This window comes from Pristis pectinata, chromosome 24 (genome assembly GCF_009764475.1).
Source record: "Pristis pectinata isolate sPriPec2 chromosome 24, sPriPec2.1.pri, whole genome shotgun sequence".
In the NCBI taxonomy this organism is placed as follows: domain Eukaryota; kingdom Metazoa; phylum Chordata; class Chondrichthyes; order Rhinopristiformes; family Pristidae; genus Pristis; species Pristis pectinata.
In genome coordinates this window covers 34,109,741-34,125,684 of record NC_067428.1, presented here as the reverse complement: position 1 = coordinate 34,125,684, position 15,944 = coordinate 34,109,741, and the positions used below count along the sequence as shown (strand labels likewise).

At 46.0% G+C, this 15,944-nt stretch overlaps 2 protein-coding genes across 7 annotated transcripts in view; both read right to left on the bottom strand.

Moving 5' to 3' along the window:
* gatad2ab (GATA zinc finger domain containing 2Ab) overlaps positions 1-3,437 on the bottom strand; it is a 133,488-nt gene extending 130,051 nt beyond the window's left edge. For all 6 annotated transcript variants that reach the window (XM_052037729.1, XM_052037733.1, XM_052037740.1 and 3 more), the window contains exon 1: positions 3,032-3,437. The gene's annotated coding sequence lies outside the window, so the exon portion shown is untranslated. The remainder of the gene's footprint in view (positions 1-3,031) is intronic.
* A 4,321-nt stretch (positions 3,438-7,758) lies between these two features.
* The window catches only part of mau2 (MAU2 sister chromatid cohesion factor), a 62,775-nt gene continuing 54,589 nt past the window's right edge, over positions 7,759-15,944 (bottom strand). The window contains exon 19 of the mRNA XM_052037777.1: positions 7,759-14,929. Coding sequence (XP_051893737.1) covers positions 14,855-14,929 — 75 coding nt within the window. The 3' untranslated portion in view covers positions 7,759-14,854. The remainder of the gene's footprint in view (positions 14,930-15,944) is intronic.

Sequence of the window (15,944 nt, the reverse complement as noted above, 5' to 3'; positions counted from 1 at the left end):
GGTTCTGTTGAGAGGTTGCTGTACCCCTATACTATCCACTTCAACTCTGTGGCGAGTTATATTCTAATTGTTCTCTGGATTAAGGGCTTCCCCTGAACCTCTCACTTGATTTATTCTGACATCACACTGATGATTTTGGAACAATAACTCTCCTGAAACTTGATTTTAGGCATGAAAATCCATTGTGCCCAGCACTATTTGTAGAGCCTGTACAGTTATGAGTAATAGGTACAACCTACAGCTCCATTATTATACAACACCTTGTCAAGTGACCCTGCATTGAACAGGAAGTACAGATGCACATGGACCCAGTTACTGAAACCTCCCTGCTGGATTACCAGTGGGCTGGCTGCAGCTAGGTGAGAATGTGTACCCTTTCTCTGAGCTTTTGATCAATAAAAAAAATTGATCTTGTAGGGCAGCTTTTTATAATCCTATGTTATATTCAGAATGCAATACCACAGCTTCTTGTCCATTTTAACTAAGTACGAGCCTTTACTAAAAATACCAAAGGAACTTCACCAGAGTGTATTCCATGAATAACCTCCGGGCTACAGAACTGCATTTAGCTGCAATCATAAATTTAACAAATTTAGGAGTTAAATCATCATTAAAAGTGACCGATGCAGATCAGAACAACCTATCTTCCTGTTCAGGAAGATTCAAACAATTTCTCCCCAAATCCCTTCCACACTTTGGAAGAGTTCTGACTTTTAATGGAAAACAGAGAGAAAGTGTTGGGGCAGTTGTGTGTGGAAGTAACAAAAGGATGTTTGAGGGTTTCAATAGCAAATAAGGCAGGGGTAGACCTATCACAAACATTCAAGTTGTATGGGCAGGCATGGCAGTGTAGCAGTTAGCGTAACTCTATTACAGTGCCAGTGACCCGGGTTCAATTCCGGCTACTGTCTGTAAAGAGTTTGTACATTCTCCCCATGTCTGTGTGGGTTTCCTCCCACATTCCAAAGACGTACGGGTTAGGAAGTTGTGGGCATGCTATGTTGACACCGGAAACGTGGCGACACTTGCGGGCTGCCCCCAGAACACTCTACGCAAAAGATGCATTTCACTGTGTGTTTTGATGTACATGTGACTAATAAAGATATCTTATCTGGATGAGCACTTAAATCGCCAAGGAATAGAGAGGTTTGGACCAACTGCTTGTAAACGAGATTAGTATAGATGGAAACTTGATGGTCAGTATAGACATGGGGGGCTGAAACGTCTGTTGCTGTGCTATACAACTCTCTGACCAATCACATGTTTCCTTGAAGGAAGGAGCTCGCCACCCACCTGCCCAGTAACCTGCAGGTTCCACATTAGATGGTACAGAACTGGACTGGAAGCCCATCATCCTTAACCTGAGAAGACCACCGTAATACCAATCACTGGCGTAAACACTTCTAAGTATTAGTTCAGGGCCAGTTAATTGAGCTGCTGTTGCTCTAAAGTTAAAAGTCACAGCTTCAGATCCTGAGAACAGACTTGGTGGGACAAGGGTCCATAGTTCCACTAAATAACATCATTTACATTATGGCCTTGGCTTCCTGTCAGCTGACCCCTGTTGCACATACAACTTCAAATAATACCACACCTTCCTGTACAGAACAGCAATGGTGGATACCAGACATAGAACAGTACAGCACAATACAGGCCCTTCGGCCCACAATGTTGTGCCAACCTTTAAACCTCGCCTAAGACTATCTAACCCCTTCCTCCCACATATCCCTCTATTTTAAATTCCTCCATGTGCTTATCTAACAATCTCTTGAATTTGACCAACGTACCTGCCTCCACCACCGCCCCAACCACTCTCCGGGCAAAAAACCTTCCTCTGATAACTCCCTTGAACTTCCCACCCACTACTTTAAAGCCATGCCCTCTTGTACTGAGCAGTGGTGCCCTGGGAAAGAGGCGCTGGCTGTCTACTCTATCTATTCCTCTTAATATTTTGTACACCTCTATCATGTCTCCCCTCATCCTCCTCCTCTCCAAAGAGTAAAACCCTAGCTCCCTTAGTCTCTCCTCACAACACAACCTCAGACAATCCCCAGCCAGGAAACCCCAAACCCACACATTTTGGCCGAAATGGGAGTGGAAAATTGTAAAACTCTTGCAGGACAAAATGGTCAACATGGATGTGGTGGGCCTTAGGGCCTGTTTCTGTGCTGTACAACTCTGTGACTTCTGGATAACCTATATCTTTGGGCGAAGGGGTCACGTCACTGATCGCTTCCAAACACAGTAACTTCTGTCATTTTCAGTACCAAACACAACAGAAGTTTGGTTTTAAAACAGTCACTGCAGCTACAATAGAAGGCAGTCCCAAAGCATCTTCTGCAACTCTTTAAAGACAGACACTGTTTTTGTAAATACTAGCACCAATCATTCGGCTCCTGAAGTTGAATAATGATGGGGTTGTCTGACATCAGTAACTCTTTTTCTCTCAAGACCTACTGTACTCTCGTTGTTCTCCAGCTTCCCAAATCAGAGGAACTAGTATCTTTACTGTAAATCTACTAAAGCATCCATCCAACCTGTTAACATCAAATGCTCATCATTCCATAAAATTTTAAACTTCAAGTCTTCAAATTCTTAAAAATAACATACATGAAATATTTTAAGTTCACGAATCTGAAAATATTTCCAATTCCATATAATTAAAACTTCATAAATACAATCGGCAGTGCAAAATTTAAAGACTGAATACCGAATGTGTTATTTTCAATAAAAATAAAAAAATTGTAGTAAAAGTACGTTGAATTCAGGTAACATAAGACTTTCAATTTTTTTTTGAAGTTTATGAATCTGAGTGTAAGTTAACTTTGGAAGTTTACTGCAGTCTCCACCACATGTCGCCCCCAATAACAGAAAGTTGACCAAGTTTGTTGCCTTAAACTCCACCCCCCCCCCCCCCCCCCCCGTTGTGTCAGCCCTGGAGGCAGCCAGCAACCCTGCCGGGGGCCGAGCTCCACAACTCCCCACAAACTTCAAACAGAACAAGAAACGTCTCGCTGCAACCTTGTGATACCTGGAACTTGGCAGATCCTCCCTCCGGGAATTATTTGCTTTGTGGGGGTGGTGGAGGGAACTCCGGGCGCTTTTGTGTCTTTTTTTGTTCTTTAGTTTATTTTCTTCGTTTCTTTTTTTTTAAAAAAAACCTCCAGCTTCAGCGCCTCATTGATGCCGGGACAGCAGCGAGCCGGCACGGACTGCCCACCTACTCGACCCCGAGGCTTCAACCGCGAAGTTAGGCCTCGGGCTCCAGAACCGTCATTGTATTTACCACCTTTTTATAAAATAAAGTTTTTTTGAAGCGGGAGAAGGTTGACGAGCTGACTGCGGGAGCGGGGAGCGGGGGCGGGAGGGGAGCGGGGCTTCTCGCCTTTCCCCGGCCCGTTGCTATGAGCGACGACCCGAATCTCCCCTCTCTCCGCCGTAACAATGGTTAAAATGGAGGCTGACTTCCGGGTCTGCTGCAACCTATGTTGATACCGAGCGGCCGGAGTCGTTATTGACAACCAAGCGGTCCAATCATCTGTGCGTCTACGCAGCAGCTGTCCAATAGCAAATAGGATAGTAGGCGGGCCCTTGTACATCCCATATCATCCTAACGTGTTGGCTGGCGTGGGTGGAAGTTTGATTGATTGACGTTAATACTAACCAATAGCAGAGCTAACATCCGGTCGGGTGGTCCAATCGTCAAAGGATATGGGTGGGTATTACTATCAAGTTAGAGTGAATAACAGAAAGATGCGGTTCGATGTTTTGACTGACACCCAAGTAGTCCAATCAAATTTAAAACTTGGTTGGAGTTGTCCAATGAGGAGTTCCAATGGGAGGGCTGACTTTTTCGATGGACGTCAGACATCACTCTAACGTGTTACCAGGGTTTGGAATCTGAGCTGATAGACATCGAGATTGACCAATAGCAGAACCAGAATCCGGCCCAGGAACCAATCCACGAGTCACAGAGGCGGGATATTATTATCAAGTTAGTTTGAATGGCAGCGGGCCAAGGTGTGGGGTTTCTTAAAGTAGTAAACAGGGTCTTTCCCATGATCCATTTGCAATGAGTGTGAAATGGTGGCTAATGTTTGGGTCAACAGTTGGGTCAGTGGGTTTGGAGCAGAGCAGGTCAAAGTCTGCTCTCTGTCTCCCTTGCACCAACTCCATTGAAAGTTCTCCAGTTTAATTGTGTCAATTTTTAAATAAATTCACCTTTCTCAGCAGCATGAAGTCCCTGGTGACTCCCCCACCTTGCAACCACTTCTTCTGACGCAGTCCCTCAGAGGCAGCTGGACTGGGGCACTCCAGCTCAGGAGGGGCAGGTGGGCTGGGAAATTGCAGAGATGGTAAACTCCATCAAGACAGCTGCCAAGGTCAGGATTGAAGCAGGGAGTACACAGGAGACTTTATTCCTTGGAGCGGAGAAGAATGAAGGGAGATATGATAGAGGTTTACAAAATGATGAGGGGCATAGACAGAGTTAATGCAAGTAGGCTCTTTCCACCTAGGTTAGGAGAGATAAGTACGAGAGGACATGGCTTTAGGGTGAAAGGGGAAAGGTTTAGGGGGAACATTAGAGGGAACTTCTTCACTCAGAGAGTGGTGGGAGTGTGGAATGGGCTGCCATCTGATGTGGTAAATGCGGGCTCGCTCTTAACTCTTAAGAGTAAATTGGATAGATACACAGACGAGAGAGGTCTGGAGGGGTATGGGCTGGGGGCAGGTAAATGGGACTAGCAGAATAAATGTTTTGGCACAGACTAGAAGGGCCAAATGGCCTGTTTTCTGTGCTGTAGTTTTCTATGGTTCTACTGGACTGGTTCCAGGGAAGGCAGGTTTGCAGATGAAGAGAGTTCCATAGACTGGGACTGTGTTCTCTCGAGTTTAGAAGAATGAGGAAAGATCTCATTGAAACTCAACGTTTTGAAAATGATTTGCAGACTAGAGGCAGGGAGTTTGTTTCCTCTGGCTGAGGAATCTAGCTAAAAATGTAGCATTCAGGATGGCATTGAGAAGTTCAGTTGGATCTCTCCTAAAGATGGTCATGATTGCAGCTCACAATCTCAGGGCACCTCCTCCCCTTGCCAAACCTGGGAGATGTGGTTGTAACTGAAATTGGCCTTCCAAGTTTATGAAAATCCAGAGTTCTGTCTGCTCCAGAAACTGACCTCGTCAGTTGGGGTGGCAGTGAGGTTGGACAAGATAGCCAACTATGGAATCAAGGGCTCTGACTTCGAGAAGGGTTTTACAATGAGGGATATTGAGGCTTTAGTCAGGAAAAAGGAGACATATATCAGTTATAGGCAGCTGGGATCAAGTGAATCCCTTGAGTACAAGGAATGTAGGAGTACACTTAAAATCAGCAGGGTAAAAAGGGGGCATGAGTTACTCCTGGCAGATAAGTAAAGCAGAATCCTAAGACATTCTACAAGTATACTAAGAGCAAAAGGGTAACTTGGGAGAGAATGGGTCCATTTATGAGTCAATAATGGTCACTTATGTGCAGAGCTAAAGGAGATGGGTGAGGTCTTAAATGAATATCTCGTCTCTGTTTACTGTGGAGAAGGTCATGTAAGCTAGGGTATTCAGGGAAGAGAACAGTGATGTCATGAAACAAATGATATTACAAAAGCGTTGGTGGACTTGAGGTGCATAAGGGTGGATAAATCCCTGAGGTCTGACCAAGTGTATTGTGGGAAGAAATTGCTGGGTCTGTAGGTGGTATGTTTAGGAAGTTTGTTGGTGTGCTGGACTGTGAAGAAGGTTGTCTAAGGTGACAATGAGATCTGGATCAACTGGAGAAGTGGGCAAAGGAACGGCAGATGGAATTTAACTCAGACAAGTGTGAAGTGATGCATATTGGGAAGTTAAACCAGGGCAGGAAATACACAGTGAATGGCAGAGCCCTGGGGTGCATTGTAGAAGATAGATGTGGGTATACAAGTACATAGTTCCCTGAAAGTGGCGACACAGGCAGACAAGGTGGCACGCGTGCCTTCATCGGACGAGGCATTGAGTTCAGACGTAATTGAGAGTTGGGGCACAGAGATGCTGGCGAGACCGTACCTAGAATATTGTGTGCAGCTTTGGTCACCATAGGATATGATTAAGCTAGCGAGGGTTCAGAAAGGATTCACAAGGATGCTGCTGGAACTGGTGGGTTGAGTTACAAGGAGAGACTGGATAGTCTAAGACTGTTTCCCCTGGAACGGAGGAGGCTGAGGGGTGATCTTATTGAGGTTTATAAAAATCATGAGGCATAAGTAAGGTGAATGGTCACAGTGTTTTTCCCAGGGTAGGAGAGTCTAAAACTAGAGGGCACAGGTTTAAGGCGAGAGCGTAAAGATTTAAAGGGGACCTGAGAGGAGTTTTCCCCTGCACACAGAGGGTGGTGGGTGTGTGGAACGAGCCGCAAGCAGTAGAGGTGGGTACAATTACACATTTAAAAGACGTTTGGACAGGTTCATGGATAGGAAAGGTTTAGAGGGATATGGACCAAATGCAGGCAAATCGAGACATGATGACAACATTGTAAATCTGCACTCTTTCCAGCTTAATGGCATTTTTCCTACAGCAGGGTGACCACAACTGAACACAATACACCAAGCGTAGCCTCACCGACATCTTGTACAACTGCAACACAACATCCAAACTTATATACTCAATGCCCTGACTGAAGGCCAGCATGCCAAAAGCCTTCTTCACCACCCTTTCTAGCTGTGACACCACTTTCAGGGAACCATGTACCTTGTAGTCCAGTACTTTACTGATAAAGGCACAAAATACAAGACTAAGGAGGTCAACCTACAACTGCAAAACACCAGTTAGGCCAAAGCTGGGGCATTGCGAGTAGTTGTGGTTCCCACATTACAGAATGTGATGGCACTCAGGAATTGCAGAGGTTTACAGGGAGGGTGTCAGCGCTGGAGGATTATAGCTATGAGACTATACTGCAGGATTATAGCTAAATTGGCTAGGCCAGGCTTCCTAGGAACAAATGCGACTGAAGGGAGCTTTAAGCGAGGTGTACAAATCAGGATTCACCCTGAGACAGGACGAATAGGAGGGACCTATTTCTCCCTGCTAGGATTATCTGCAGAGAGTCAGGAGCAAAAAGTAAGATACCTGCAGGGTTGAGGGAGCCATCCAGTACTCTTGTACTTGACAAAGTGACACTGATCCTGGGTTCCTGGAACGTCAAGTCTTCCCTTCCCCACAACAAGAACATTCACTTCCATGCTGCCCTTTATAACCTTTGCACATCCTAATTTTCTTTAAAACCAGTGGCGGTAAGTACTCTTTGAAGTATAGACACTGTGCCTCGTCTGAACTGGACACATCTGCTGTAATTCACAGCTTTACAACACTCCTTTAACCCATGGGCTACCTGTAATAAGGTCTCTTTCGTGGGTCTGTGTCAAATTTTGGCTGATGACATTGCAGTGAAGTAGCCAGGGCACGTTTTACAATAAAATTCCTGCAGAAATAAAAGTAGTTAACTGGTTGTATGGAAGTTCAATATCTGATGATGTTTTCCCTCTTGTCAGAAAGATGATCTGGAAAAACTAGGATCCACAAAAAGGGAAAATAGAGATTGAATGAAAACTGGCTCAAATGTGCCTTGTGACAATAACCAACACTCAGAGGCCCCAGCACGAGAGAAGGGAGAGTAAATACTGTAAACAACCTTAGACACAAGCTAATTCAGCAGAGTCCTATGCAAGGGAAAAACAGCACGAGTATTAAAAGTTTAGATTTATGAATTTATTTTAAAAATTCCCTGATATATAGAATAAAAAACAAAAAAAGTTAATCCAAATGTAATAGAAAGCTAAAAACACAGCGACAGGCAGGTTCTGTTTACATAGATTCATATTTACAAACCAATCTATCCCTACTTCACAGTGGCATTGTCACTGAAGTAGGGAATCCTTTACATCTCAAAACATCTAGACATCTATAAACTATCGTAAAGGTTCAGTGATGCTAAAACACAAATTATGTGTTAACAAACCTGCCATAACAATGATTCTCAAGGGGACATAATTACACAGAAACTGGTTCACCAGATACATGATGTAGGTAGGTATTAAAACATTGTCTCAGTCTAAGAACACTTTGAATTGTCTGTACAGAAACTAAACAGAAGAGCTGCAAAAAAAAAAATTAATATGATACCTAATCAATTCTGATGTACATACTTCAGGGATGCAGGTTGTAAAGTGTACAAGTTACTGCCCAGTTGACTTTGCATGGTGCTGTAAATATTAATTGTGCAGCATACAATGCAAGGTGATTGAATTCAGAAATTATCAGGTGTATTATTGTGTCCAGTTTACCGTTGCCTGTGCTAGACAAGTCCCTGTCTCCTCGCAGGCACAGAGCACAAAATCTTCCACTGATTTCCCACCACCCATTGTTTGGGCCAAGAGATGATGTTACAATCAGGGAACAGCCAGATGTAGAGTCCCTCATTGCAGGAGGACCCACCCTCGATGCAGTAGTTCCTCATGCACTGGGTATGGACAGTAAGTGACCATCTGGAGACAGGGCTAGTTAGCTCTGTCCTCACCACACACACACACCCAAGAGGCAGGGCCCAAAGCCCTGGGTGGTATCAGCCGTCCCGGAGTTGGGAGCACCAAGACTGACTGCAGTGCTTCTGCACAGACCAAAGGCAACCCAGGAACTTTCCCAGACTCTAGTACCAAGACCACTGGGATATTCACCGTGGTCACAGGAGGTATAATGCGGAAGGGAGGAGGGAAAGAGGCAGACAGTCAGAAACAGAGAAAGGCCTGAAGAGAACGGTGTGTGTGTGTGTGTGTGTGTGCACCAGGTTCTGAATCACTGCAGGGGTGGTGATAAAACTGCTCCTCTTCCGCCTTGTTTAAAGTGTCATTAATGATGCATGAAACCACAAGTCAGTGCTGCTCCACAGCCAAAATCCACCACTAAGGCTCGGTCACACCTCCCCACCACCTCACCCTGTCCTCTGGATCCACATGCACCTAGCTGAGATCTAATCGCACATTGCCCTTCCCACAAGTTGTGTCTCAGGGGTGAGCTCATGGTCAGTGAACAGTGAGGTGGTGACTCTTGATCTGGGAAAGGGCTGAGGGTAGGGGTGTGCTACTCAGACTGTTCCCATGCCAGGGGATCCTTCATATGACATTCAGACCATGTAGTGTAGGAGCACCCATCCGCTGTGTCCTGACTGTAGTCACACCGACACAAACGGGTGATGGCCCATTTAGACAAGTGCGGGTAGTATAAATGCCATCATCATAGGGAAAAATGGTGTTTAAATCATAAGAAATATCAGCCATCTGATTATATAAAAACATCCTTTATCTAACCTACAGAAATATATATAAAATATTCAAACTCTTCCCATGGATACTTCATGCCCACGAGCTCAGCTCTACTGTTCAACACTGCAAATACATACACAGTCGGCAGCTAGGAGGAAGGGGTCCAAGCGAACCTTCTCCCTGGCCCACGGATTGAGGCTGGAACAGTGGCCTGCCTATCAGCTTTGCAGAGTGCAGGTGTCCATCCTGGGACTAGGTATCACGATAAGGGCAGGAGCACTGAGTGAAGGAGCACAGCATCAGGTTACACAGAAGCTGCTGTCGGATCTGACAGGGAGGCAGCGAACAACCTACAACACCTCAGTGACCAGTAACTTTGCCTACAACTGATTGGACTCCAGCATTTGTCCTCATAGATGTGGCTTTTCACAGAGAAACAAAAACAAAACTAGATTGTTGCTTCATTTTTACAACCTCCTTCCATACTGTTGTTGTGGGTTGGTGGGGAGGAGAGAGGAAATATTTAAACATTGAGACCATGCACTGATCAAATGTAGAAATGGTTCCAGTGAACAGATAACAGCAAGATCTGTATGTGAGCATTGTCAGTGTACGCCGACAGTCCTGACAGTACTGGCTACGAATGCAGAACACCTCGCAATGGGATCACACGCACATGGACAAGTCCTGCCCCAACACACAGCAAGGCTCACCAGACGCGAGCTTGTCGTTTTAATAAATTCCCATTTTGGTCAGGGTGTTGAACAGACCCAGATCATTTGTGAGTCCACAGACCATTCTCCAATCTCTTCCAAGGGCCGATTCTTGTACAGCTTACAGCGGGTCTACTCTGGGGGCCTGATGGGTGATCACATGGTTAGCTGGGCTGTGATCATGGCTGGGAAACCTGATGGATCCTCACCCCTATTTTTCTAACCCATGGGCGAGGAGCTCAACTCACTCCATAGTGGAGGGGTAGAACACAAAACTTGGTGAGCTGGCCCCACACAGTTCCATATTGGACACGATACTGTGGACAGGAAAGAGCTTGCAGATAATAGGTAATGGAGGTTACATCCCTCCTCAAGTCACTTGAAACAAAATATGGGTGTAACAGAGCACACAGGCAGGGCTGGAGGCTGTGGATCTGGGAATGATAGTGTGGGGACTGTAGTACAGACATTCCTCACATCATCAGGAATAGAACCAGGAGCACAGGGCAGCAGGGGAGGGAAGATGAAAATAACCACAAACGTTAGTCTGCATTTGCCTTGCAGCTGACATACTGTCATTCTTGCTGTCTAGAACTTTTTTCAGTCTTCATACACACAAACAAAGATTGTAGGTCAGGTAAGCTGCAGGTTGGTTACTACACTGTACACATTCTCCACATCTATGTACACCGCTATGTCCACATGAACCTTGTACAGACAGAAAACATTACTAAGTTGAGGGTGTGAGGGAAAAGGAAACGTATGTAGGGGTTTCATCAGAATTGCCTTAATGAATAAAATATACAAACATTTGATTAAAGAAACACAAGCTGTACAAAATATTGTTAGCGTTAACACCATGGCCCTAGTAAACTAGTGCCGGCTGGGGATAAGCAGGCTGCAGGGCTGAGGGCAGAGGGCAATCAGACCATGAGGACTAAAGGAGTAGAGATGAATTTGGTGCAAAGCTGAGGGTGTTCGAGAGCAATTTGTCTTTAAACACGTTTCTTTAAATTTGATTTGAGGAATGCAGTGGCCCAGAAAGTGATCTACATGGGGCAAAGTTGCAACAGGTGTGGTGGTCACTCACACTTTAAATTCCTGCAAGGTGTCTCAACGTACTCGAATGCTGGGCCCTATCTGTAGCACCATTGGTGACGAGTTCCCCAGACTTGGAACATTAACCCTTCTGGCTAATCAGTGAAAACAGAAGATGCACTTGTCACCCATATGTACCTTCAGATTTGCTGGCAACACACTGATATCTGAAGTAAGGCTTCTTGTTGACTGTTGCCCTTCCCTGTACATTTTAAATTCAACTTGTAGCAGTGTTGTCAGATTGTGGTCGTTTCCTGCACCACGAGTTCCCGGGTCAGTCACGGTGATGGAGTGGGTACCAAATCCACCCCCACCTCACCCCCCCCCACCCGCCCCCGTGTGACAGCTGACTGGATCTTCTAGATCTTCCCATGGGGGGGGGGGGGGGGGGGGGGGGGGGGGGAAAGAGAGCAAGAGTTCTTTAAAATCATATTCTACTGTACTATTTTAGGATTTCTTAATAAAACCATAGCTACAGACAGCCTCAAAACGGTTTACCTAGCTCCCAGATTCACACCAGGATCTGAGTTCAATGTCAATTGGTCGAGACTCCTATTTGGCCTCCCTCTTTTGATCCTCTACAAATAAGCTCATTCATCGTGTGTCCTAACTCTCATCAAATCCCTTTATCCATCAGCCCATGCCGACAATGGCTCGGAGTTAAACAAAGCCTTGGTTTACCCCAACCTCTAACGTGCTCCAGCCCTGCAGCCCTCTGAGATCCATAAAGCTGCTACATCAATACGATGTGTGACGGCAGCAAGAAAGGTGTACTTATTATGAAACTTCTTCAGATGGTCTGGGACTGAGAGGAAGCGTGTGCAGCATCGTATTGGAGAGAAAGCCAGCTAATTTTGGGAAATGCTTCTCATTTTAGAGGCACAAACCAAATTCATAGACACACAGCTGACAGGAGCCCAAGAAGAATTGGGTTTTATATTAAAACTGAGATTTTAAGCTAGATTTTATCAGTGAGGGTCAGAGTTATTTACTTAGCAGAACATGTTTGGAAGAAATGGCATCCCTTGAACCCACTGACCAACTGTTCTCTCCCCACAACCCGTCCTCCTTCAACCTTGCCTAATTGCCGTCTTCTTGCTCGAAAGACAGCAAATCATTTGAAATAAAGCAAAAATGCTGGTCACAGTCTGACGGGGTGACACCTAATCTCACCCCAAAGGTTAATCTTTGTTCTTTCCAATGATGAAACACCAGTTTTCTACTGTTAGCTTCCATTTCCAATTTCTACCAGCCAGTTATTAAAACAAAAACCCCTTGCAGTTCATTGCAATTTTTTCCCCTGTACGAAGGCACATTGGTATTTCAGGTGCAGCCAGATCTCTCACACCAAAGCAGGCAGTACATCAGAATGAGTGCAAACATCAGGAACACAGAGCCCATTACAAGTTCTTGCCCTCTTGGTCTTTCCAACCAGCCCAGCCAGCTCACCGCTGCATCCAGCCACCCAATGCAATCCCTTCACAGCTACAATATCTGTTTCTCCTCCACACCACCCCTCCCCAACCCCATCCCTCCTTAACTATACTGGACAGGAACCCAAAGGAATCCACAATGAGTTGGCTGGATTCTGCTTGCAGCTTGCTTACTCCTGCCTGGCCATTTAAGGAAAGGGAAATTCCAGAGACCCCATTCAGTCAGTTGGTTTTGTTGCTAATTTCCCACCCTCTGCAACAGTGCTAGCCTTTGTAGGGGGTCTGCTCCCTGCACAAGTCATTCAGTGTCAGCTTGGCCAGGTGATCATGAATGAGCACTTTGACAGGTTACATGAACTACGGATGCTTGAAGGGCAAGTATCACGGCACTCATCCACTCATTCAGCCAACCAGCCACAGACATACACAGCCACCAAACCACCACCTTGCACAGCCACCCACCCAGATAGATGCAAACGTGCACACATGCCTGTCCCCTGCCTATTTCTAATTAGAAAATCTCCTGGTTGATTTGTGCCTCCTTTAAATCACATAAACTTTAGCTCCAAAGTCAAAAGACTGCAGTTACTGGAAATCTGAAATAAAAACAGTGTTGGAAACACTCACATCAGGCAGCATCTGTGGAGAAGGAAACAGAGTTAAGGGTCATTGATCTGAAGAGTTACTTCTGTTTCTTTCTCTGTAGAAAGCTGCCAGACTAGTTGAGTATTTTCAACACTTCGTTTTTATTTCAAATGATAGCTCCAGACGGCAACTCACCATGATTGGTGGAAAGTGGGAGTGTGAAGGCAGCACACGCAAAATGGAGATTAATTTTCGGATTGAGTTACAAGGTAACTGCATTTAATTGATGGAGGAGTTGAATCAGTACCAAGTATAAACAGACATACACCTTCCAGCTGGGGTCACAGTCAGGTACCAGGAGCTGACTTCCTTCCTCTCACTCAGGCCGAGGCATTGGCACAATGTGTCAGCCACAGTCAGCCAATGTGATCAGACTGAATCAGGGACCTACACTGTTTGTATCTCAGAGCTGCAACACCAACTTTTGGGCAGGTACCAACTTCAGATCAAGAAATCTGGATTAAAAGCAATTTTTTTTTTTGAATGGAGAAAATTAAAAAGTCTTTGTTTTGCATTTAGCTGTAATTACCACTTGTGTCGCTCATTAAACAGCCACAGCTGCTGGCACAGTGCAACTGCAGTTGGAATGAATGAGAAGTGGGAGGGGATAGAGAGAGGGGGAGGGAGGAGAGCGCCACAAGAGAAGCAGCCTCAAGGCGATCTCCCTTCTACATGACTGCTGACCACAGCTCTCAGTTTATAAATAAACTATTTCTCTATTAGATAAAAGCACAGAAATAAATAGAAATAACTCACTGGGTCAAACATCTTCTGCTTGATGATTCTATGATCCATTAGTGGCAGGACCATCAGTTGCACTGAAGGGGGGAGGGGTAGGTGAGTGATGGAAGGAGGGAATGTGTGGATTTTGGGGTGATGGAGAGAGAAAGGAGCCCATGTTTCAGACCGGAGAGCAGAGCGAGAGAGCTAGCTACAGCTGCACAACTCAGAACAACACAGGTCGATTTGAGATTCCTGATCAAACAGCCTCAAACACTGGGCTTGATGGAAACAGCTTCAGGTCCACATCAAACCGTGCCTGCCATCCACCACGTTAAATGTGGGCACAAGCTCAAAGTGCAGTGGGATCAATTGCAAGCTTCTGACGGCTCCCTATGCAGAAGGTTCGGCCACTTTATCAGAACAAACAGTGAGCACCGCTTTCAGAGATGGGCTAGTTCCCACAGCAACCAGTGACTGGGCATCAATTGTGACGATGCTATGCAAACATTCAATGCCAAGTAGTAAGAGGGGTGTGTAGGGAGAATATGACATGGGAGAGGGTTGGGCCCATGCAGTCCCTCACCGGGGGAAAAACAAAATTACATGTTGCTTAGAAACAGGCCAGCTGAGAGACCAGGAAACTGAGCAAACAACAAACACGCTTGGGATGAGAAGGTATAATAATGATTCCCACACTCAAACCAAACCAGTTTTTTTTTGCATCAAAGTCCTCAACACAGGGATAGGCTGAACTCCAGAGGGAAGCAGGTAAAGGTGTGGACAGTACCCGCAGCATTGCAGGCAGACACACTTGCCGTCTGCCTGGCAATGACTAGGAAGCCAATTTATAAATCCTGTTTCATATGTTGCCTGGTTTGAGGGACGATGGGTTCCACAGATTTTAAACCTTCGGTTCTGTTCATAGCAGACTTGCGAGGCTGGTGGTGGGTCCGTTCTGGGCTTGAAACTGCACAGGAAGAGGCCCGTCAGTCCACTGAAAGACAAAATGCAATGCACACATCACCAAGGGACAAGGTGCCACTAGCTACCTTTCAAACAATGAGAACAGCACACACCCAGAAATTTTTAAACAATGCTCTGAATTCCTTATATTGCTCCCCCAAGGCTCACTGTACCTGTATTCTACAGCAACAGAGCTGTCCCAGTACAGTGGCAGACTTGCCCTCACCGGCACTGTACCCCAGTGTGATACAGCGACAGACCCGCCCCACCAGTACTGTACCCCGGTGTTATACAGCGACAGACCCGTCCCCACCAGTACTGTACCCCACTGTTATACAGCGACAGACCCATCCCCACCAGTACTGTACCCCACTGTTATACAGCGACAGACCCATCCCCACCAGTACTGTACCCCAGTGTTATACAGCGACAGGTCCATCCCCACCAGTACTGTACCCCACTGTTACACAGCGACAGACCCATCCCCACCAGTACTGTACCCCACTGTTACACAGCGACAGACCCGTCCCCACCAGTACTGTACCCCACTGTTACACAGCGACAGACCCGTCCCCACCAGTACTGTACCCCACTGTTACACAGCGACAGACCCGTCCCCACCAGTACTGTACCCCACTGTTACACAGCGACAGACCCGTCCCCACCAGTACTGTACACCAGTGTTATACAGCGACAGACTTGTCCCCACTGGTACTGTACCCCATTATACAGTGACAGACCTGTCACCACCGGTACTGTACCCCAGTGTTATACAGCAACAGACCCATCCCCACCACTGTACCCTTGTTATACAGCGACAGACTCGTCCCCACCAGTACTGTACCCCAGTGTTATACAGTGACAGACCCATCCCCACCAGTACTGTACCCCAATGTTATACAGTGACAGACCCATCCCCACCAGTACTGTACCCCAATGTTATACAGTGACAGACCCATCCCCACCGGTACCGTACCCTGGTGTTATACAGTGACAGACCTGTCCCCACTGGTAATGTACCCCAGTGTTATATAGTGACAGACCCG